Source organism: Polypterus senegalus, chromosome 10 (genome assembly GCF_016835505.1).
Source record: "Polypterus senegalus isolate Bchr_013 chromosome 10, ASM1683550v1, whole genome shotgun sequence".
NCBI classification, from domain to species: Eukaryota; Metazoa; Chordata; class Cladistia; order Polypteriformes; family Polypteridae; genus Polypterus; species Polypterus senegalus.
The window spans coordinates 6668626-6694619 of record NC_053163.1 but is presented as its reverse complement, the minus strand read 5'-3'; the positions used below and the strand labels follow the sequence as shown (position 1 = coordinate 6694619).

The following is a 25994-nucleotide window of genomic DNA, read 5'->3' as shown; positions in this document are numbered from 1 at the left end:
GTGTATGGTGGAGTCAAGCAACTTAGGTTCACTCTTATGGAGTCATTTCAATGTTTGTCTGTCAGTCGTGTTCTGAACTTTGATTTCATGACATTCACGTCAGACTCACTGAGGTATGGAGACCCAAACAAAGCAGACATTTTCAGAGCTGCTTGGTGAAGATTCGTATAGTTATCAGGCTCTACTAAGCTCCAGAAATGCTGTTGAGACTTTAACTACACATTATTTTGAAGGTTTACTAATATATAAAATCCAATGTCTTTCCGCTTTTCACAAAAGAACTACTGAACGCATTTAGATCGGGTTTATTTTCTACAATTTGCTTGAGCATTCAGTTTAAATTTGCAACTTCTCTCATTTCGCTATGCATCAGAGCTCGCTTGCCGTACAGATTTATTTGCGTGAATCCAAGATCCACGCAACGGCTGAGGGGACGGGCCTTCCTCACCCACTCGCCAGCTTCAGGGCGTGTTCCTTAACTCCGCTTAGCTAGCAAACGAGAGAACAATTGAATTCCACTTTGTTTGATATTTAAAATAAAGTGTTACTCGTGGGTCTTGATGAGCTTGAGTCCGGATATTCTCTTAAGTGTATGCCACATTGAAAAGAAATTTAGATTGTGGATCGTGATTTTGTGTTAAAGGATCGTGATATGATTTGTTGGAAAGATCTCCCACCCCTAATTTGACTAATCAAGTTTTCAAATTTATGTAGGATTCATTAATCCTTTGGCGAGCTAGTATTGGAGACCCCTTATCTAAAGGATCCATTTACTCCTCTGACATCCTAAATGTGTGCCGGTTAGGTACTCTACACTCTGATATACTGGCACTCCTTAATGCGTTTTTGTTTTTTGTGTTCTTTATTTCGCCTTATACAATTTCTTGTATTAGGAATTTGTTAGTTTTCGCATACCCCTTGGGGTCAGAACACAGGATCAGCCATTGTACGGCGCCCCTGGAGCAACTGAAGGTTAAGGCTCTTGCTCAAGGGCCTGGCAGAGTAGGATCTCTTTTGGCAGTGACGGGGATTCGAATCGTCAACCTTCTGGATACCAGCGCAGATCCTTAGCCTCAGAGCCACCACTCCACACTAACATGTTTAAAAACTGATTGAAGCCTACGTTGATTTTCCTGTATGAATCAATATGCAAATAATAATTTTCCTTGCTAAGTAAAAGTACCTGAGAAGGATACCATGATCTGGGACAATGAAGTCTGACAATAGGTTAGAGGTCTGGTGAACAAAAGTTCTATTTTAAGATAGGATACACTTTATTAATCCTAAGGGAAGACTCAGAATTCTGGTTAGGGTTAGGAGGGGGGTTCACGTTAACATGACTAAATAAAGAAACCTTAAACCTCTCATCAGCACCACCCTAACTCTTCACTTTTATAGGGCTAATCTTTACAGGTGATCTAGCACTCCTTTACAATAACTTTGTTTAATTGTTAAATTGTCCTCCAACTTTCACATTACTAAATGACTTGGGCATACGATCATCATCAATATTTGAAGCTTGAACACACAGAGTGCAAAAACTTAAAAGTATACACCACAGATTCCAATCTGAAATCTCAACTCCTTTGCAGCCTAGCAAGCAATTATTTTACTGCAAAAAAAATAACATGAATAAATAATAAATGAGGAAAACCAAAGTTAGCAACAAATGAAAGGAGCGTTTCCCTAGGGACCAAGGAAAAAATAAAACGCACAAACCCCTTATAATTGAAACACACATCTCTCACAATCGCACCAAATCGCCACAAGCCTCTACCAACATACTGATTGTTTGCAAATTGGGCAGCCTGCCAAGTCCCCCAAAAACAAAAAAAAGTGTCAAGAGATCAAGGAGATGTGCCAGTGTCACTGCTGTCACCTACACTCATAAATTAGCAGGTGAATGACCTGAAACAACAAAAGCCAGAGAAGAATTGCATTATGTAACACAACAGATACAAGAGCAAAGGCCATAATGGGCCACAAAGGACCATCATCTACAATTCACACCCCTCCCCCAACCCCAGGACCTTTTGTTTTCTTTGTCAAGTACCTTCTGATGCTGCTTCACTATAGAAAGACCTGAAGACATGCATGAAGCCAGTGTGACATGTGACCTGGACTAGGATATTTGCCGCTGCTACAAGTCAACTGGCAAACATTCTAATATGCAAACAAATTCATTTTTATAGGAAGGGGTGAAGCATTTTGGACTAAAATATCTACATATCAAGCCCTTCTGTGAGAACCCTAAATCCAAAGAGGACTGTTCCACTTATGTTAGGTAGAATGCCCAGAGGGCACTGGGTGGTCTCATGGTCTGGAATCCCTAAAGATTTTATTTTTTCTCCAGCCGTCTGGAGTTTTTTTTTGTTTTTTCGGTCCCCCCTGGCCATTGGACCTTACTCTTATTCTATGTTAATTAATGTTGACTTATTTTGTTTTCTTATTGTCTTTTAATTTTCTATTCTTTATTATGTAAAGCACTTTGAGCTACTGTGTGTATGAAAATGTGCTATAGAAATAAATGTTGTTGTTGTTGTTGGTACATGTAAAGAGCTAGATGGCTCAAAAAAAAAAAAAAAAAAAGGGACACAAGCTACAAAGAGCTAGATCAAAATCGAGGTAATGAACGGATGGATGGGAACATCTCACACTACAAAAGCAAACGTACAAAAACACGACTCTGGGCAACAGATATCCTTATCTTAATTCTATTTTGGCAGGTAAACAGCATGATGAATAAGGTGGTTACCAAAATAAGGGATTTTGCTCCTCATTTTCCTGCTTATGTTACTCATGAAGGAATGTTCATATTCATAGGACTGACCTTCTCCATCAAAAATCACAAGACTGTAGAGAAAGACCATCCAGCACCCACTTCACATGTATGCCAAAAGACATTTTTTGGATTGTGGGCAGTGGGGCTTTCTCCTTTACAATCCTCCCTGGCCTGGCATTTGAAGGGGACCACAGGTGCAAAGACTCGGGGGGGACTCACAAAGTCTGCTCCTCAGGGGTCACAGCTGCTGCTCGCTCTTTTGTTTTTTTTTTCTCTACCTTGTAAGGCCCAATTGTTTGCTCATCAGTGAGGAAACAAAACACACCATTAATAAAATCAGAAGTTTTAATATGAAATGAAGTAAAACTGTACTTGCTTATCACAATTTACATCTGAGAAGTACACGATTAAAAGCAACAACCAAAATGATGCAAGCAAAATCTTTTTTTGCCTTAACGTTCTTCCTAAGACGCGCTTCAAGGCCTACAGCCATACTAAGTGCCTTTCTTCAGATAATGGATAGCATTCGTTTTCGAAACAGTAAAACTTAGAAGGATGAACCCACTTATTCCCCTGGTGTGAGCCCCTCCAATTCAGCAGGCCACCCAATAGCTAATCTGCACAGTTGTGAGAGTTAAACCAACTGCGTCTGCCGTTATTATGAATGGCCCACTACACAAAGTCTACCCTCCCATGGGTCTGGGGGTCTACTGCCGCTCTACAGCTGTGTACGTGACACGAGAGAAATGCAAAATCCAGATGGTGACTGAATCGGTGCTCCCATCATGCAAAGCTTACAGAGAAATGATTAAACATGTGGACCTCTATGTACAGTCAGAAACAAGGTGGGCAAGCCATTATATTAGATGTAATAATATGTGCCTCTGCATCAAATCATCTTTTAAAAAAAATTAAAAAGAACTATTTATAAAAATGACCCATCCATTTTCCTTTTGCACTGGTAAACTTAATGCATTCTTTCACTTATGATGTTTACTTTTTTATTTGCTCATCTACAATAGCTTTATACGGAGGCTATTAAAGTTTAAAACCTATGAAAGCTCAGGGACGATACAATCGCTCTGGGGACTGTCATCATGCATAAGGGATCTGAAAGTTGCTTTGGATAAAATCACCTGCTACCAATTATTTGTATATTCAATATTTAAGGGCCTGTCATCAAAAAGGTGCTGTGCAAGAAAGTTTGTAGAATTAAAGGTTATAATCCTGGCTTCATAAATATTAATTATGCATGTCAACTTAATTAATTCAATAAATGAATCACGATTACTTTTCCAAGTAAATGACTGTCGCCAAAGACCCCAGAGCGAACTTCGACAGGGAGTTCAAAATCTCAATTCTTTTTACTTTCTCGTACACAAAAGTACAGTAGAACCTCTGGTCAAGAATGCTTCCGAACACGTACAAATTAGGTTACCATCAAAAAGTCTGCCAAACTTTTGCATCTGTTCACACCCACACGCTCTGGTGGCAAAGAAAAACACTGGCGGTCAGTTTCCCTTCCGGTTCGTACATGCCAATGATTTCTGCACGTGTTCAGTCTCTCCCTGTACATCGTTCTCGGTCAGACGTGCGTTCACCTGAAGTAGAACATCCCTTCATCGCGGAGCCCTCAAAACTGTAACCTCCTCTCCACCCAGCTTCTTCTTCACTCCTTTCACTCCTTTCACGTCAGAACTCGACTCAGGCAAGGTTAGTTTTCTTGGCTGTTTATGGTTAGTTTTTGTATAAATGAAGGATTTTTCAAACTTTCATTTTTTCCCCTGTGCTGAAAACTCATAAACAAAAGGGAGTACAGCGAACGGATCATAAGGGGGCAGCACGAACTCTTGCAATGTTAGGTTTTCTCCGTGTTCAACGTTTTTACATTTAGTTTACCATTACACTGTGCATTCTAAGGTGTAATTAAATATTTTAGTGCTTAAAAAATCTTAATATTTACATACAGTTCCTACGGTCTGGAAAAGATTAATTGTACTTAAATACAACCTTATGGGGTAAATTACATACGGGTCGTGACCAAAGGAACAACAACAACATTTATTTATATAGCACATTTTCATACAAACAGTAGCTCAAAGTGCAAAGGAGAGTTTTAAAACTAATTACGGTCGTGACCAGAGGTACCACTGTATTGTAATCGTCCAAAAATTTGATGTCGAGATTTTGATGAATCTTAATGTTTTAGACCTCCCCGAGTTCAAAAATACTATTTCTGCAATTACGTCTGTCTGTCTCTGTGTGTATGTGTGTGTGTGTGTGTGTGTGTATATAAACACAATAACTTGAGTACACTTTCACTTCGGTCAATCAAATCTTGCAAAAATATTAGGTACAAAACGTCAATTTCTATCAACGTTTCGGCTATTTCCTCTAACCGGAGGTGGTACTTTACCTTTTATTCATGCAGCTGCAGAGTCTGATGTATTCAGCTTTACTTTTATAATAATTGTTCAATATATTAACTTCATTTGATTTGTTGTTGATGGTTCTTTAATGAATATAAGAATACAATCATTGTCATGTGGTTTGCTCCTCAAATATCCATCCCCATATCTGAGTATATGAGAAAGTCGAGGGGAGACCACTCCCGATTTCGTTTAACAGGAATATTATATCAACATGACTGAGCATAATTTCGCAGTGAAACTGACTTGTTTGGCCAGGTAATGAAACACATTTCTAAACATTTTAATGTAGTGGAACACACACACACCCAACTATACACTAGGACTTTTTTAGTCTTGCCAATCCGTGCTGGCTGGGATAGGCTCCAGCACCCCCAGCGACCCTGTTCAGGACAAAGTGGGTTAGAAAATCACTGACTGACAACTGGAATCTTGTAAGGTTTTATAAACTCCTCTTCTAATAACAGTAAAGAAATGTAAGCCCTTCAGCCCCGTACTCAGTGCAAAGTACTCTGCAAGTGTAAACCAATTTCAAAATAACTGAAAATGGGAAGTGAAAAGGATAGAGGATAGATGCAAGAAAAGGGCATTCACTTTAACAGTTATTTTTAGTTGGAAAAAAATAATACATAAATGATTCATAAACAGTGGTTGTGATTTTACAGCTCTTTCTAGAGAAAAAGGGGAAATGACAGCCATGGCAGCAAGCCAACTGACAAGAGCTTGAGCATTTTCTTAAGAAAAATGAGATCTCAAGTTTAAAAGGACAAGTCCGGCATTTTTCAAGTCAGTTATTTTTTTTTTTTTCCCAGAACTGTGTAGTAGGAATCGGAAGCAATTACTGGGTTATAGGAGTCAAAGTCACTAAAAATATACCGACCCTGATTAAATGTAGATTGTAATGCGTGTTCAAATTTCCAAATTCAATTATACTAATTCAATGAAGCTAGTTTTTCTTTTATCGTTTTGGCAAAAACGGCCTCTTTTATTAACTTGGACGGTATTATTTAACATCCATCTATCCATTACCCAACCCGCTATATCCTAACTACAGGGTCACGGTGGTCTTCTGAAGCCACTCCCAGCCAACACAGGGTGCAAGGCAGGAAAAGAAAGCCCAGGCAGGGCGCCAGCCCACCACAGTGCACACACACACACGCCCACACACTAGGGACAATCTAGAATCGCCAATGCACCTAACCTGCATGTCTTTGGGCTGTGGGAGGAAACCAAAAAATATAAAACTGCCACAGCTGCATCACTACACCCATAAATTCAAGCTTTTAAACGGGTTAGGATTCGAGATGGCAGTGATGAAACGCCACGTTGTGTCCTTTAAGTCGAATTAGTCTAATTATAAATCGAGAAGTCGGGGTCAAAGACGTTATGTACCAACTCAACAGCTGTACTTTTTTCACATTCATGGTATATATTCATTTTGTTTTCACATTTGGAATGGGGACCCAGGGAAGCCATTTTAAACTGCAAAAACAGACAAGGTATTCTTAACGTACATAAAAAATGCTTTAATTATAGTGTGTGCAAATGTATTTATTTTATTAACTACCTATTTATGTATTTATTTGTCTAAAGAGCTTCTATAAAAAAAACAAATTACCCCTTGGGGGCAAATAAAGTTCTATGTATCTATCTAATACATAATTGGGGAAAACAATAACTTAGAAATACTAAATTTATATGTTAAGATCAAATGGCGGACTCTTTATGATTCTTTGACTACAAAGCCACTGCTTTGGTGTAAGTATTTTGACATCCCCCAGACTCCCAATGTGCAGACAAGTGGCAAACGCGTCAAACTGCTCGACTGTCGGACAGACTGACAAGTACTGAAGGCAAAGCAATTTATTATTCCTTAGACGTTTATGCCTGCCACTTTCATAGGACTGAAACCGACTTACCAAACTGGCAGCTTGTCATAGGAGGGTGCGCATTTCAGGGATGGCAGACTCCAACTGCTATTAAAGACGGCACCTCTCCACACCAAAATGCATAGCCGGTTTGTTTTGCAGAAGTAGGGTTCCGCAAGCTACTCTAACCCATGATTATAGATGATGTAACGTTTGCTTCATTCACAAAGAGGGCCCAGGGGTCTGTGTCTGTGTATAGATGGGTGTTGGCAGATTACAGAAGGCAGTTAGCTTGGGGGGGTGGGAGACCACAAAAAAAAGAAAAAAAAAACACAAAAGAGACAGAAGTTAAAGCAGACAGAGAAAGTGTTGATCAAACGCTGAATCTAAATTCTTTACATTGTGTTCCCCCAAGAATAATCTAAGTGTGTATTCCTTTTATGGCTATGAATTACTATTTTCATTAGGACTCACAAAGGACTCACTTTAGAAATTGAATACAAAATATCAAATCCAAATTAGGATTTTTAGACAGGTCTGTTTGCAAGGATGCCAAGGATAGAGGTGCCAAGGAAAAGGAAAAGAGGAGGTTTATGGATGTGGTGAGGGAGGAAATGCAGGTGATGGGTGTGACAGAACAAGGTGATGAGGCCAGAAAGATATGGAAGAAGATGATCCGCTGTGGCAAACCCTAACGGGAGCAGCCAAAAAAAAGAAGAGGATGACGGGTCTGCTTGCCATTAATCTGCCTTGTTCCCATGTGCCCTTCTATGGTCATCTTAGGTTGATCTCCCTCTTTAGAATTTTTTTTATGGATTGCACAGTGGGGCGGCACGGTGGCGCAGTGGTAGCGCTGCTGCCTCGCAGTTAGGGGACCTGGGTTCGCTTCCCGGGTCCTCCCTGCGTGGAGTTTGCATGTTCTCCCCGTGTCTGCGTGGGTTTCCTCCGGCGCTCCGGTTTCCTCCCACGATCCAAAGACATGCAGGTTAGGTGGATTGGCGATTCTGAATTGGCCCTAGTGTGTGCTTGGTGTGTGGGTGTGTTTGTGTGTGTCCTGCGGTAGGTTGGCACCCTGCCCGGGATTGGTTCCTGCCTTGTGCCCTGTGTTGGCTGGGATTGGCTCCGGCAGACCCCCGTGACCCTATTCGGATTCAGCGGGTTAGAAAATGGATGGATGGATGGATGGATTGCACAGTGAAAATTAAGATCAGGTTGTGAAATTAAAATGATACGATGCTATCAGTAAAGAAACAGCTTGGGGGTCCACTGTAATAAGCAGTTCACCCCAGTATTCAGTTCAGTTGGCACGCGGTGTGCTGTAGTGGTTAAGGCTTTGGACTTCAGAACCAGAGACCGTGGATTCAAATCTCGCTGCTGACACTGCCCGACTATGAGCAAGTCATCTCATCTGCCTGTACTCCAATTGGACAAAACAAGAAATGGAACCCACGGTATCTGTCAAACATTTAAAGTCACCTTGGATAAACACAACAGCGGAAGTAAATGTAAATGGCCCTCTGCTTCACACCAACTCACTATGTGATCCTGTAGAAGAGCTGCATAAGCTGCTGCAACACACACTTGAAATTCACAGGCAATGATTCCTTTTCATTGACAAGTTACATTATATAACATGCATAATAAGAAAATGTAAATACACTGCATTTGACTGGTGCACATCATTACATATGATTTGATTCTGTGGTACAGCAGTAAAGCATGAAGCTTAGAATACAAAATTTGTAACTGTTAGGTATTTAGAGCAAAATAAACTGAAACAGGTACATTAGACTGACTTGTACGTATCGCTTGGAATAGTCAAATTAGGACATTCTGGAATGCCTCTCAATGGGAAATGTCTGGTACACAGAATCAAATCATTCACAAAGCTATACTCCATTTAATCTGTTTACCGCTTCCATTTGACTCGGTGATGCCTTGGCCTGCTCGTCTTATAGTGCACTTCGTCTGGTCTAGCCCCTCCATGGCCTACTTTTGATCATTTATTGCACTTGCACAGTATCTTTTTGATAACTGGCACTTAGGTACCGAATTCACACTTTTTATATTCTGCCTTCTTAGCTTATGTTGGATATATTGTGCTCTTGTTTGCTTTGTGAAGTACCTGCAAAATAAGAGGTGCTAATTAACCACTGCTGCCTCATGGATCCAGCATTTTGGGCTACATTAGGTCGTTGTCTGCGTGGTGTCTGCACGCTTTAACTGCATCTCTAGGGATTTTCCTCCCACATCCCCAGAGAGGAGCATATCAGTTTAGCTGGCGATTCTAAATTGGTCTCCTGTGAGCGCGCCTGTGTCCATGAGTGGGCTGCTCAATGCAATGGCAACCTACAAGGGATTATTTTCTGATTTGCACCCACTGTTGCCAGGATAGGCTCCCTGGAATGAATTAAGCAGGTGTAATGATGTGTGTGTGTGTGTTAAACATATACAACACACCAATGTGATTATTAGCCCCAAACCTAATATGGGTTTGTGGTGCAAATGTTTTGTAAATGTTTATATTGTCCTTGAAATGTCAATCCTTCTATTTCCCTGGCATTGTTAAGTGACTAATTTAACAACAAATATATCATTTTAAAGTCCAACACCAAGTCAGGGTTTGATCGTGAGCGAGACATCTTTGCCCATAGTGCCTGAAACTTAAATTTAAAAATAAATCAATAAAAACTAAGTTTAACAAACCTACACTCATTCTGTATCACTTTACCTGGAGAGATGTATTATTAATTATCGATTCTTAGTCAGTCAAACGTAAAGTTCTGTTTTTATTTCTGGGTTCAAATCCCCAATGTCCTTTTGCATGTAGTGCAGCTTAGTGGCCAAGACTTCATTCACACTTTGGCCACAGGCCTTTAAAGAGTATAATCCTGAACCAGTGGCTCCTGCTGCAAGTCAAATAAGACAATGGATTGACACTAAGCTTTTGGGCAGAATTTTAAATCAAGTGCCTTGGGTTATACTCATAGATGCCGCACCTTTGTTTAAATATTTGCCTCTCTTTTCTCCTGATGTTTAATCTACTTCCAATAAATACATGTACTAATTACTTAAAAAGTAAAAGTAGCGATCAATCAACATACGGCAGTCAACGAACTTTTACATGGCAGCTGCAAAATACAAACAGACGTAAGGAGCTCCATCACAAAATGGCCTTTTAAGAGAAATTTTTAAAATGTACTGCTGCCAAGACTTTTTACATTTAACATTAGCAACACTTTATGCTTGAGAACTGAACGTATTTAACTGTGAAGGGCATCTGCAACAAAATTGGATGAGTCTTTACATGAGACAATGCTGGATTTTTTGAAGCCAACAATCTGAAAATTATAAATTCCAGGTGTACACGGCAAAATATTAGCTTTGATTATTAAATATACTAGGGGGCTTTGCCCCCTGCTTGCCAACCCGCTCGCGTATGGGGATGCAGATGTACAATTTACTATTTTACATTACAGCGAGTAATTAACCATATTAAAAAATATTAAAACGTAAAAATTTGAATGTAAATTATGTTTCATGTTTTTTCATGTTGTGTTACAGTTACTCGTTGCATAATACAATATCGTTCTGTTTGGCTTTGAAATTAACACAAACACTTTTTAAACTTTTAAAAATTTTTGGAATTAAATTTTCGTCAATATCGCATTGAATTGTGATTCCGTGTTTGGACTTTCATCGTGACAGCGCTGCGTATAACTGCCCGTGATTGAATTTTGTTTCTCCAATTGTCTTTGCAAAAGTTATTCTAACGGGAAACTTAACGTTTTAATACAAATAGCATATCAAGAGCTCCTTTGTTGTGTCATGTTATCCTCTGATGATGTACTAAATTACCTTTCTTGGATACATGCTTCTTTCTACAGTAACTCGTGCGGAGGAAGACAGGACGGTGTTAATGGTTGTAGATATTATTCATGATATTGTAAGTTGATGTTTTCATCCTCCGCACAATCACCACCAACTGTTTCAGCATAGTCTATTTGTACGCATTTAACCAATCTGCCATGTAACCGATTTTTGGCATGAATTTGTTTGACTTCATCTTTTCTCGGTGCTAGGATTGCCCGTGTACTCATTTTTTCTGTTGATAACCCTTCGTGATGAAATTCAATAAGATTTGGACATATGTCTTCATTAATAGGGAGCTTAAAGTGAGGAAAACATTAAAATTTATAAGAGCTGAGAGAGCAGGAAGCGAGTCTGTCAAAAGCATTCACACGAATGACAGTTGAGAGGACCGCGTGTGTGGTTCTCATGGCCAAAGTCTCGACTCTCGGAACTTGAAAAAATCTTCCAAAAGGTCTCGTTGACGGATTTTTTTTTTTTATTATAATAGATATACATTCATCTTTCATTGCATCTGGTGTTGTTTTTCATGGACTTTGCTGTGTGGAGTTGTTTGTGTTTATATGTTTAATGTAATTTTGCCGTAGGGGTACAGGGTTGCTATTATTGTTTTCATTTATATTATTTCATTATATTCTTTAATTGTTGTTAGTTCCCAGTGTGCTTTATTTTTTCTCCGTTTGTGAGTGTGTGCGGGTCGGGCCAAGGCTGGGATCGTCCCTGGGATCCTCTATAAAAATAAATACATCATCATCATCATCTTGACAGTATGAATCTTAGCAGCACAAGACCGCTACACATTTTTAGGGCACTAAAAAAGAAAAACTTTTTTTTCCATCATAACATTTTCATAAAACAAATTTTTTAGCTGTCAATTATATTTATCATTCTCGTACTACAATATTTTATTTTAATAATAATTTGAATATTTTCTCATTTTAAAATCTATGCTGAACTCAAAACAGTCATTTGATTCAATAAGGTGAGAACTACGATGAGCGCACCGTTGGTTCGTATGTGGGGACCTTAAAGCTTCACGTCTCTTACTGGGTCAGCAGTCAGGACAGATAAAATTCCAGTTCCAACACTGGGTTCAGAAGGAATGACCAGCTTGATAAAAGCTACAGCTTGGTGCCACAAACATCATCAGACAGAAGTTTGTGGATCCAAATCAAGTGCTGCTACCACTCCTTCATATTAAACCTGGTATAGTGAAGCAGTCTGTCAAAGCCCCATCAAAAGGAGGAGCCCATTTTACAAAACTTGTGCTCAAAGTCTCCAGGTTTGTCTGTGGCTACATTAAAAGAGGCCTTGTATTAGAAAAATGATTTCTGATACAGAATTTGATAATGAGATGAACAACAGGCTTGGGTTGTCATCAGTTTTTGGGTAACAAAAACCCAAATTATAAAGAAATTGTGAACATTTTATTAGTTGAACATAAGGAATTGGGGTGTAAGAGGATTCTCAAAGTTCATTTTCTGGATTTACTTCCCTGAATAACTTGAAGCTGTGAGTGAAGAGCAGAGTAAAAGATTCCATTAGGATATCCAGAACATGCACAGAAGGTACAAAGGAGGATGGAACATCATTATGATGGTGGATTACTCCTGGATCATTCAAAGGGACACACCAGAAAGAGTGGACAAACAACAGGCCACCAAATAAAGTTTTTGATATAAGTGAAGTGACAAAAACTTGAGAAGTTTTACTTAAGTCTATTGTTGTTTCCTTTGCATATGTTTAAAATCTAAAAACTAAATATATTCATGTAAAACCAGCTTGGAACAATATTGTATATAAAAATAAAGTGTAGTTTGTTACATTTTAATTAAATTTCAATTTTGCACTTATAATACACATTCTGTTTACTTTTTTCTTGTAGTAATGCATGCAAATACAATTTATTTTTGCTAGTACCTAAAAAAAAAAAAAAAAAAATTCACACAAGGAGGGCCGCAATGGACTTTAACAGGAGCTGCCTTTTTGATAACTGCCTTCACTCAAGGAAAAACTCCCAACAAATTACTGGGAGGGGAATGGAAGAAACCTTGGGAAAGGCAGTTCAAAGACAGGCCCCTTTCCAGTTAGATTGGGTGTGCAGTGGGTGTCAATAAATAAAACAATCTTTCATGAGCTTAATTTTGCAGACCTCTGTAAGCCAACACTTTAATCTGAAATGTCTGTAAGGCACTAGGAGAAAGCTGAAAGTGGAAAATCGACTTTAAAAGTGTGTGTGGAGAACTACCTGTAAAGTCAAAAATTCAAGAAAAACCTCGCACTGAACCAGGGCTGTGGAGTCGGTAGATAAATCCTTCGACTCCTTAGTTCCTGGTACTTCTGACTCCGACTCCTCAGTATTTAATATGCTACTATATTTTCCATGTTGATTAAAGGAAGGCAACATACACATCATCTCTACCGTATTGGCCAGTTTAAACAAGAGACAAGAACCCCTGAACACACATCAGGCCGTAGCACAATCATTTATGCTTGTTTACTATCAAATGAACTTCTTAAACACATTATATTTGAAATAAAATGAAAACACTTTTTATAAATGTACCATAACCCAGATTACAATATGTGAATGTGATTGTATAATCGCTCAGCTGAACGTCACACTAGTAGTAACACAACAATGCACTGGGCTTTATTCGTACATCAGAGAAGTACTTCATTATGACTATTGTTTGTGAAATGGAATATTTGAACTTGCTTTATTTTTTTTTTCCTCCCTACAATATATTCGGAATCGGAGTTGGTACATTTTTGACGACTCTGACCCCAACTTCAGGTACCCAAAGTGGTCTCTGACTCCATGGCCCTGCGCTGAACATTGATATTTTGTAAACGTACTCCAATGTCTTTAGGCAATTTTAAGGGAATGACAAAAGTTGCACCGTCCTAAATGCAGCCATTTAAATTCAGAGAATGTCAATCTTACTTTGCAAATTTGTAACATATATTTGTGCTGTGTGACCTGGAAAGGAAGAATACAAGGCAGTAGCAAAGGTGCAAGGCAGAAACGTTACTGGACACCATCTATTTCCAAGGGTCAGACACAGGATATTCCTCTAAACAGAAGTAATAGCGTCTCTTAATATTGTAATTTTTAAACTACTAGTGTTTACATCATTCACAGTCTAAGTGTAATACACCATTTGGTTTCTCATAGTCTACTTCCTCAGGGCCTTGAATAATAACATTTCAGAAATGTGTGAACTTGCCATTTGCCTATTTAACCTATTTTTTCTTTATATAATCTCCATCATATTTTTTCATATGCAACACATGTATAAAACATTATGAATTATTGGCTGATGTGCCTTTCTCCCTTTATATTACATAGAGGACAAAAGCAGGTCATCTTGCATAAAAAAATACCCACAGTGAACACCATCTTCAAATGAAAAATGTCTGAATTCACATAAAAATTGCCCTAATTTGGGATATGACAATTTACATCATGAGATAGACGTTCATAAAAAGGGTCAAATAATTGAAATATTAATATTGTATGTGTCAGTTTAAGTCTAAATATTCCCAATTATAACAGAAATGTGTCATTTTCCCCCCTCCAATAAAAGGTCCAGATCTCTAGTAAAGGATCATTACATTTGTAATTATGCACCTTGAAACAGTCGAAAACAATACCCTGCATACTTAGGTTTGTAATTTCTCACTTTAAACCTTGTGGTTTTAAAATAAATCTGCGGGGCTAGGACCACAGGTAAAACATTAAAAATGTTGGTACTTGTGTACTAAACGGACGGCTAGTACCCTTCAAACTGTATTTTCGTTTTTTTTTTTTTAAGATGAGGGGACATTAACATTAGGGACCTATGGGCAACTACGCTCCACTCCTACCAACTTTACGGTTAGTATTTGTGGTTAGGGTAGGTCAGTCTAATAATTTAAACTCCAAAAATTAAGCAACCGGGGCGGTGGTGCCACCAATTTGCATGATAATAGTGTTGTCCGTTTAGTACAGAAAAAATTTCAATCATATTTGTGATCATCAACATCAAAATTGCATAAAATGCCCCCCCTACGTGCCTATATTGCCAATCCCCACTTTTTCAAAGATTTGTGAAAAGGAGTAACTTTGACTGCTCGAGTGCCAGCAGGGTTGGTTGGTTGGCCTGCAGAACTTCCAAGTTCTTCTGATCATTTTTGCTGAAGATCCCTTTTGGGTTTACTTGTTGTCATAAAGGTGTAATTTCCTGCATAAACTATGGTCTAAAAATTAGTGTTTTATGGGTCTAGAGGGACAAAAATAGGAGGGGGGCATACCCCAAAAAGCTTTACATTTTGAATAAATAGTGTCAAGTCAAGGTGAACAGTACATCATGCGTAGGGGTCTTCTTATATCAGTGAAAAAAGGGAGCTCCAGGCAAAAAAAAAACAAAAAAAAAACAGTGATTTCAAAGTAATTCTTATAAATACAAAAAGCTATTACAGAAAAATCCCAGCTCTGTTTTAAACACAAGGCCACATGGAGTGGTGATGAAGGGCAGGAACCATGCCAGTGCATTACTGGGCACACTCTCCTTCACAGATTAGATTATGGAAGAAACCCAGAGAGAACAATTCCAGCAAATCATACAGTATCCATGTCAAGTTTAACCTTTACCCATGACACCACTTCGTGTGCACAACATTATCATAGAGAATGCAATGTTAACACCCCCTAGGAAAAGAGGAAGCAGGTGGAGATGGGAGTCAGCCTTGGGATTGTTTAATTTCCCAACCTCACAGAGGAGCCATTTTCCTCTCTCACAGATTGTTATTCACCTGTCACCCAAGAGAGATGCTGATTTGTAGGATTCCACACTGAACACCAATGACACCTTTCTTTCAAAATCGTCTCTTCATCAGACAGTAAAGTAAAAGTACAATTAGCAGCACGCCGTTTTTACTCAAGGGTGATCTTGGATCCAAATGAAGGAGCCTTCTCCCTGTCATTCACACTCGCTCCAAGTGTCAAACGGACAACCAGATAATCGGCTCAGAGGGTTAAAACCCCAAACGTTGCTGCATTTTCACACCTTTAACTCGGACATTAACTTTTAAATTCACACGTAACCGCCGATACCCTGCCTCACAAAATAATACTAACAAAAAAAAAAAGACTCCCATATCCGGAACTCCCCATTAACATCCTTTTCGATCCGGGGGCTCACCTCCAGTGCCTCCAGGCTGTTAAAGCTGGCGATCGCGAACCCATCGATGAGGTCTTCTTCACACGACACCGACTCTCTCTTCCTCCGCCGAGGAGGCCGAGGCCTGCTGCTGGCCGCGTTGGGTCTGCCATCCCCCGTGTTGATTCCACTGCCACCTCCTCCTCCTCCACCTCCGCCGCCACCACCACCACCGACACCTCCTCCTCCTCCACCAGGCCCGGCCGCGGCCTCTCTCTCCGAGCCGGACGATGGAGAGTAGGCCCGCGAGTCCCCAAGGTCCGAACGCCGGCGCCTCCGCTCGCGGTCGCGCTGGGAACGGGAGCGCCGGCTCTGCCTGAAGCCGCTGCTCCTACACGGGCCTTCCATCGGGAGCGATCGAGAGGCGGGGAACGAGGAAAAAGGGCAGCGGCTGTCCGGATTTACAAAGAAAAAGTCGGCAAGTCGACGAAATGCCCACAATCCTCCTTTCCTGCTTGTCAGCCTCGTAATGGTGAAGATGATGTTGTTGTTATGAACCTCCTCCGATTCCCAAGAGGAAATAGGGATTCCACTTCTTCCTTTTCTTTTTAATCAAATATTATAAAAAGAGGCAAGCGGGAGGAGATTTTGAGGCTCAGCCCAATCAGTCCAAGCCCGGGTCCATCAGCACCGCCGCCGGGTCCATCCTGGGCTTTTGCACTTCTTTATTTCTCCGCGCTTGGATGTCTTAAATCTGGAAACGAAGTGGATTGCGTGCGCTACCTGATTTTCCGAAAATGCTCCACGAAGACGATAGTTTGAAGCCCGATTCTCTATATATCTATAAGAAGTCTCTCCTTTAAAAATCGTGGAGAAAAGTCAATAAATACAAAAAAGGCCCAGCAGAATTGCCGCCTCCTCCTCCTCTCTCTCTTCTCTCTCCTCAAGGCCCGTCTCCTCTGTCGCCTCCCTCCTCTGCTGACTTCACTGAAGCCAGCATGAATTAATCAATCCCTTCTCAGCATAAAAATAATAAGAATGATAAATAACGGCCTGGCGCAGTTTGTCAAATTTTTCTCAATTTGATACCCGCTCCTCTTAAATTCACGGAATGCCCGCACAAAGGGCATATGCAATAAATAAAAACCGAGTGCCCCCTCCCCTTCCTCTGCAGCTCGTGTGCAGATGAGCAGGGCTTTTCAATGTTATTAAAAAAAAAATAATAAATCTTGTTTTAAGATTTTTGAACAATTTGCACTCGATTTACTCCCATTAAAAGTGCTAGTTTAGTAATATTCCGCAAATATTATCAGCGTTTTTTAAAAAAAATGCAAATACGTCTGAAATATTTAAATGAGATTTTTTTAAAGGTGATTTCCAGGAGGACGAGGCATACGTGTCTTTAAGGGAAAAAACGTCTTTGATTAAAACATAACCATAACATATTAATTAATATTAAAGTAGTTATATTCCAGAGTGACTCAGAAGATGCTGCTTTTTTGGTGAATAATAATAATAATAATAAACAGGTCTGATTCGGTCATGAACACTTCGGGGTGGTGATTGGCTCTTCTTTCGGGCGCTACAGAAATAAAATATTTTTTTTCGTTGGCTGCTTTACTGAAATCCTTTTATAGGCCAATGACTGCAACCCCCACCTCGATTTTTTCATCCATCCGCATCCACAAGCAGCACTGCCGGTAGACAAGCGCACCTCCCTCCCGGCTGCTAGAATGATGGTGAAGGAGGAAGAAGATGATGAGCAAGAGGAAGGTCACATAAAAATATATCGTCCCGTAGCATGAACCTCAAACCGGCAAAGTGTCAGACAGTCGCACCCATAGAAAAATAAATAATAATAATAAAAAAAGGTGACAAGAGGGGGGTCCCGTCTGGAGAGGCAGAAAGGGGTGTTGCTCAGTAGGGCTCTTGATCTGTTTTCTTCCCACGGTCCTTCCTGGGTTACCAGGATTGCGGAGGGGAGGTCCTTTTATTTTGGATGTTGATCCGCTTCTCCCACTGCTGTCATCAGGTGGCAATGCAGTCTATCCCCTTGTCGGGCAAAATGGACCCGATTTGCCTCGCTGTGTGTGTGTGTTTTTTTCTTCAATCCGGTTTCTGCTTAGAAATAAATTTGCCCGAGCACGCCAGGGGATGCTGTCCTCCGACATGAAATCCCCTCCTCCTCCTCCTCTTGCGACTTTAAGAGCGGACTGGCCAGCGCGTGCCTGCTGCCCCTCCTCCCTCTGTCCCCCCTTCCGAACAATATGGAGTCTCGCGGTGAGGGCTCGAGAGCAGCCTGCACAAGCGTCGCACTCCCAGACGGCGGCGGTGGCGGCGTCTCCGTCTCCGTCTCCCTGCTCCTGCTTTCCTCTCCGTCTTCGTGTCTCTCGCCCACAGCCCGCTCCTCCCTCACGTCTCCGGTGACTCCGCCGCTCGCCTCTTGTTTGTTTTTCTTTCTTTCTTCTGCCGCCCAATAGCCAGCAGTCCGCCTCCTGTCTCGTCTCTCTCTGGCTCGGCCGCTCACCCGCCGGCTGCCGGAGCCCGGGGAGCCGTCATTCTCTTGCCTTCTCTCCGAGACACAAATAAATTCCTCTGCTGCTTCGCAGACAAAGGATGACCACAGGAAAGAGGGGAGAGATACCCGTCGGGGACTCCCGCGTCTCTTCGACGATTTCTTGCTGGTTTTGATTTTCCTTTTTTTTTCTTTTCGTATACTCTTGCTAAGCAGACCCTCTCTTTTTCTCCCCCCTTTAACTCCGTCCGCAGCCCCTTGTTCTGCTCGCTCGGCGTCTCTCCGCAAGCCCCGCCTCTCCTCGTCTGCCTCTTCGATCAGCGCGTCTGGTTTTCAGAGGCGCGCCCCCTGGCGCACTGGAGTGCAGCAGCGACTTGCTTACCTTTTACTTCTTTATTTTGGATGAAGCGAAGTACCCGGCGTACCTTGGGTATACAGTATATGGGATTGGACGGCTAATGATAAGAATGGGGTATTTAAATTCGCAAAAAGGTTGCTCTCGACTATCGAGCACCACCGCCAGAGCAGCAAGAACACCTTCTTTGAGCGATCGCTTAGGGAAAGGACCAACTTCTAAAATGTCTTCTCAAGAAGTCCAGAAGGCCGTCTTGAGCATCTCCAAGGCAGAAGAGGTGAGACAAGAAACCACTCTCCTGATGAAGCCCTATGCCAACTGGGAAGAGTTTCTGATGCCAGGCCCACTCTCGATTGCCATTCTTGGAGAGTTGGTATTCATTTCTTCAAAAGATGACTTCTCCATTAACAAGAATCCTCCCAAAGATGGGTTCAAATATATCCGCTATCCGGAATCTTTCCATGCTTGTCTCATGCAGGTGACAAATACTGGGTAGCTGGCTTTTAACGAAGCTAGACCTCTTCTTCCAGGTCAGCTGCAAAATATACATGACATCGCCAAAGAGTGCACAAGACTGGCAGATTCAACAGAGAAGAAATTTATGGATGTCATTTTGCTTATCCAAGAGATTTTGGAAGCATGCATGAATGCAAAACTGCTTTATGAAGAAGATCTGAAAAATATCAAGCTGAAGCTGGAGGAAGCCGAGATGAAAAAGGCGTCAACAGAAATGGCTAAAAAATTGACGGAGGAAAATCTGACCCGGATGACTAAGCAGCTGGATGAGGCTCAAGATCAATTTAAGAAGGCGATGGATTCAATGCCCAGTAGCTGGGAAATAATTGGGATGAATTTTGTGGAAGGTCTGGCAGATTCTGTGAATAGTCTTATTTCTGGTGCAGTATCTGTGTTGTCTTTGCCAAGTATTCGTAAAATGGGAGACCACAACGTAGAACATATCGCAAACTCTGTGTCAGCAATCTTTGCTGTTTTGTTTTATTCATCACTAAACTTTGAGCTACACATTAGGTCTCTTTCCAAAATTTCATTCTATCATCTCCGTCACATTGCCCGCCTTCATTCATTTCTGTCCTTTAATGATGCTCAAACTCTGGTTCATTGTTTCATAATGTCTCGTATTGATTACTGTAATTCCCTCTTCATTGGCCTCCGTGCAAAATCTATACAGAAGCTACAGTACATTCAGAACTCCACAGCCACACAAACCATCCCCTGTTCTCTCCCAGCTTCACTGGTTGCCAGTTCCATCAAGGATTAAATTCAAGATTCTGCTTCTCACCTTCAAAGCCCTACATAATCCTGCCCCCCTCTACCTCACTCAGATCCTTACACTCCTTGTCGCTCTCTCAGGTCCTCAAGCAGTAATCTTACTGTCCCACGCACCAGACTCACCACCCTGGGAGGACAGGCAGGTCCTTCGGTACTATCGCCCCTCAACTCTGGAACTCACATCCTCAGTCTCTCCGAGATTGTTCCTTTCTGCACTTTTAAATCTCAACTGAAAACTTTCCTCTTCTACGAACTTTTGTCATCTGTGTAATTTTTTTTTTTTTTACTCTGTATGTAAAGCGACATTAGGTTTGTGATAGGCACTCAATAAATGTAACTTATTGTTATTATTATTAACACCGAGCAATGACAGACTGTCACAAGGCGAGCCCATGACCACAGCAACTGATACGAAAACTACCAGCACTAGGTCTTTGATTCTACCCCAGTTTTAGTTCGGGACCATAGCGGTTACAAGGAAGTAGGCAGACACACCAAGTTCAAATAAAAAGTTTCAAAACTGTTTTTATTCACAAACTAGCTGTGTTACCCATCCAAGACAGACTATAATCTGAGTTATCAACGTTAACCCCAGCATTAACGTTTGCAGTGCACCATGCAACACATACACTCACCTAAAGGATTATTAGGAACACCTGTTCAATTTCTCATTAATGCAATTATCTAATCAACCAATCACATGGCAGTTGCTTCAATGCATTTAGGGGTGTGGTCCTGGTCAAGACAATCTCCTGAAGTCCAAACTGAATGTCAGAATGGGAAAGAAAGGTGATTTAAGCAATTTGGAGCGTGGCATGGTTGTTGGTGCCAGACGGGCCGGTCTGAGTATTTCACAATCTGCTCAGCTACTGGGATTTTCACGCACAACCATTTCTAGGGTTTACAAAGAATGGTGTGAAAAGGGAAAAACATCCAGTATGCGGCAGTCCTGTGGGCGAAAATGCCTTGTTGATGCTAGAGGTCAGAGGAGAATGGGCCGACTGATTCAAGCTGATAGAAGAGCAACTTTGACTGAAATAACCACTCGTTACAACCGAGGTATGCAGCAAAGCATTTGTGAAGCCACAACACGCACAACCTTGAGGCGGATGGGCTACAACAGCAGAAGACCCCACCGGGTACCACTCATCTCCACTACAAATGGGAAAAAGAGGCTACAATATGCACAAGCTCACCAAAATTGGACAGTTTAGGACTGGAAAAATGTTGCCTGGTCTGACAATGAGTTCACTGTACTAAAATGGCCCCCACAGTCACCAGATCTCAACCCAATTCAGCATCTTTGGGATGTGGTGGAACGGGAGCTTCGTGCCCTGGATGTGCATCCCACAAATCTCCATCAACTACAAGATGCTATCCTATCAATATGGGCCAACATTTCTAAAGAATGCTTTCAGCACCTTGTTGAATCAATGCCACGTAGAATTAAGGCAGTTCTGAAGGCGAAAGGGGGTCAAACACCGTATTAGTATGGTGTTCCTAATAATCCTTTAGGTGAGTGTATGTCTGCTATACACCATTTGGAATGGGATTTGTAAAAGCATTGTGAATGTCTGATGCACCATCTGTTGGAATGATGCATGCAATTCATTTTATTACTAAAAATGTCTGTGATGCGTCTTCTGTTGGAATGGCTGAGGCCTACCCTCTCGGTTAGCAGCCTCTCCCTTAAAATGCATATTTCTTATTTCCACAACCAATGAAACCATCATTAACACAAAGTAAAGTTTTGTTCTTTCATCCAAAGCAAAGATAAGTGGAACCTTCAACATCCATCCATCCATTATCCAACCCGCTATATCCTAACTACAGGGTCACGGGGGTCAGCTGGAGCCAATCCCAGCCAACACAGAGCACAAGGCAGGAACAAACCCCAGGCAGGACACCAGCCCATCTCAGGGCACATACACGGGACAATTTAGAATCGCCAATGCACCTAACCTGCATGTCTTTAGACTGTGGGAGGAAACCCATGCAGAGACGGGGAGAACATGCAAACTCCATGCAGGGAGGACCCGGGAAGTGAACCCAGGTCTCCTTACTGCGAGGCAGCATTAAAATATGAAAGTAAAATCAGTGAACATTTTAAACTAAATTCCCTAATTAGTAGGAGGGCGATGATGCCTGTCACACAGATCTTCTTGTTATCCTAGCTTGTCCACCTTTTTAGCTCAGCTCATGATCACCAGCACCCACCGGGTCAGTAGGCAGCCTTGTGATGGTGATTGATAGCCAACTCTTCGTCTTCCAGATTCAGTCCATACCACATCCGCAAGATCAGACCGTATATGGCAGAATATGCAGTGCAACTCCTGCTCCAGGCTTTGGAGTCAGAGATAGCAGAGGTGCCAGCCTGTGTCACCAAGCTGCTGCAGATGACTCAAACTGCAGCGGCACATCTGGTGTTTAACCAGCCAAGGTGGGCACAGTTCAGGTGGCATCTGATCACAAACAGCCAAGGATATAGAGAACACTGCAGGGCCAATTGATCCACCCCTTAGCCAGAAACAGGTCACCCGCTTCCAGCATGAAGACTGCTATAAGAAAAACTTTTCAAGAGATACATTGACGCATCTCTCTATTATATTAAAAAAAATCCTTTGACGAGACGAGAGTTTTTGGAAAAGAGATTTTTTTCAAGTCCCGCCATCCTCTTAAAAATTTTCAAACAAGACTACTGTCCTCTCACCTCTCATTCGAGTGAATGCTTTTGTCAGACACGCTTCCTGCGCTCCCAGCTCTTATACATTTTAATGTTTTCCTCACTTTAATTTCCCAATTAAAGAAGATGTATTATGTCCAAATCTTAATCAATTTCATACTGAACGGTTATCACCAGAAAAAATGAGTACACGGGCAGTCCTATCACAGAGAAACGAGGAAATCAAATAAATTAACGCCAAAAATGTTCATCGGTTACACAGCAAATTGGTTAAATGCATATCAATAGACTCTGCTGAAACAGTTGGTGGTGATTGCACGGAAGATGAAAACATCAACTTAAATTATTTTGAAGAATATCTACAACTGTTAACACCATCTTGTCTTCCACAGGCTGAATTACTGTAGAAAGAAGGATGTATCCAAAAAAGGTAATGCAGTACATCTTCAGGGGATAACATTAAGACACCAAAGGAGATCTTGATATGTCATTCGTATTAAAACGTTAACAGTTTCCCATTAGAATAGCTTTGGCAAAGACAATTAACAAATCTCAGAGCCAAACATTCGAAAAAGTCGTTTTATTTAATAAAGAAAAAAAAACGAAATTCAATCGTGGGCAGTTATACGTTGTGTTGATGCATATGTAACACTTCACATGAAAATTAAAATCTGTTTAAATTGTACATCCACATCCCTATACGCGAGAGACAGAACCGCAAAGATGTCAGTGTGTATAGAGCAGGCAGGGGGTTGGCGAGCGAAGCGAACAGGAGACAAACCCGCTAGTATAGGGCAGAAAATTAGAAATACGGGACACTCTTAAAATCTCTCTCTATATTACTATAAATATAAATTTATACATGCTCCCAACACACCAAGATCAATATCTTATATAAAAGTAGAGACATAAGTTAAAAACATAAAGCAAGGATTTTAATGGGTTATGAGGAAAACAAAAAGTAAAATCATTTGAAAATAATTTAATGCAAGCTAAAAAAAAACTGTAAAAGTGAAATCATTTGAAAATATTTATTTACAGACAACAGAGAAATATTATTATTATTTCATACAAGTAGTTATAAAAAAAGTAGTAACACCACCCTTTGTTGACAGTCACTGTATGTGGCAATGCTGATCCAGAACTACGCAGCCGCACGGCTGGAGAGCACAACGGTAAGAGCGTCAACGTCCTCAGCCAACCACAGCAACTGAACAAGCTGCAAACGGGCAGCAAACACGAGTGTCCTCGTTACATTTGAGTTATTTTCATCAAGAGAATCTGAGAAAAGAAAGTAGAATTACTTATAAAGTTGCAACTAAGTACCGTGAGAAGGTAGTAAAAAATATTTTTATTACAAAATTTGAAAATGAACTAAATACGGGACATTTGGGTGTCCCTGAAAGGTCAGTACGGGACAGTGGACAAAATGATCAAATATGGGACATGTCCAGTATATAAGGGGCGTCTGGCAACCCTACCCTAGTATAGCAGAAAATTGGAAAAAAAATGACTTATAAAGACAAAGCTGAGAGTTGTATTAGAAATTTAGTAATACGTTAGATTAGTGCTGAAAACTTTGTTTGTTTTTGCACACCATCTGGTGGGCCTGTGCTTCACTGTGTTATGCCTGACCTATATTTATTTTCTTTTTTATTGTTGCTTTTGTTATGTCTGTATGGTGGCGCAGTGGTAGTCAGTCAGGAGACCAGGTTCACTTCCTGGGGTCTTCCATACATGGAGGTTACATGTTCTCTCCGTGTCTGTTTGGGTGCTAAGGTTTCTTTCCACTGTCCAAAGACATGCATGTTATGTGGATCCGTGATGCTAACTTGGCCCTAATGTGTGTTTGGTGTGCTGGTGTGTCTGCTCTGTAATGGTCTGGCTCCCTGTCCAGGGTTTGTTCCTGCCTTGCACCCAAGGCTACATGGGATAGGCTCCAGTACCCTTGTGACCCAAGATAATGACATGGCATGTTTTAAAGGAATACTCAACCCAAAAATGATCATTTATTTATTTGTTACTTGCGCCATACCATTTGTAGCAGTGGCCAAGAAAGATTTTGAAGCACATGCTTTCATGCAGAATGAGGGACAACAATTTATGGCACCATGGAATGTAATGGTGACCTAAACAACATGAAGAACATCCACCGGAAAAAGGAAACAAATCCTCACGTAACTTGTGTTGCATATTCCACATGTCCATTAGCCGTTTATATTCTCAGAAGGTGCCAAATGCATACAATGCTTACTTGTGAAAAACCCAGCATATGAGATAAACAGGAAAGACACATTCCCATGTTTCAAATCAAAGATCCGCATCTTCTCCTCATTCATTGGCCAAGAGTCCTGTCTTCAATTCAATCAAACACAAGCAAAGGTCTGAATCAAAATCGGGAAAAGGTTTATCAAAGGTTTGTTTAGGGTTTGGAATCTGCAGTTTGGATAGAGAAGTGAGACTTCCGCTGACCTTTAAATTCACTGCGCTGATTACCGAAGTCACGACCTCTGAATACACGAGACACTCATCCTTATGATGGTTTCAGAATAAAGTAGATACAGTTATGAATCAAAATGATGGCCTTAACAGTGGGAAAAAATTTAAACAACTCATCAGGAAATTGGTTAATCAACAAATAAACGTCTGATTTGAATTCTCTGACCTTAAAAAAAAGTGTTAGAACAACCCTAATGGTGAAAATAACAGAAAACATTCATAAAAACAGCATCCTTCAGTGAACACCCCATAAAAAATCCTTCCTTAATGAAAGTAAGATTTAAAGAGGTTTAGCTGCTGTTTTAAATTTCGTTTTGACCTCCTATTGGCCTTGATCTTGTTGATCCTTCTGACACTTCATTTTTTTTGATGCTCTAGCATTAATCTTATCACCTCCATGATTATGTTTATTCTCTTCCTGTTTTGTGTTCATTTCCTGTTTTTTTTTCTCTTTATCCTCACAATTAATAATGTTAGGTTTCTCGTCATTGCCCTTAACGTCTGGCTAGGTCCTCAAGTCTTCTTTTTTGTCTTTACACACTTCTGTTGTTCACATTCA

The 25994-nt window shown here is 40.8% G+C and overlaps 1 protein-coding gene and 1 pseudogene across 5 annotated transcripts in view; one reads left to right on the top strand and one right to left on the bottom strand.

Annotated features, from left to right (window-relative positions):
• The window catches only part of fbrs (fibrosin), a 74680-nt gene extending 55855 nt beyond the window's left edge, over positions 1-18825 (bottom strand). For 4 of the 5 annotated variants that reach the window (XM_039765041.1, XM_039765044.1, XM_039765043.1 and 1 more), the window contains exon 1: positions 16136-18824. In XM_039765041.1, coding sequence (XP_039620975.1) covers positions 16136-16501 — 366 coding nt within the window. In that variant the 5' untranslated portion in view covers positions 16502-18824. Of the gene's footprint in view, positions 1-16135 lie in introns of all 5 variants that reach the window. The other variant, XM_039765042.1, reaches the window with a different exon arrangement.
• A 135-nt stretch (positions 18826-18960) lies between these two features.
• Positions 18961-24197, top strand: LOC120536361 (annotated as a pseudogene).
• The last annotated feature ends 1797 nt before the right edge of the window (positions 24198-25994 follow it).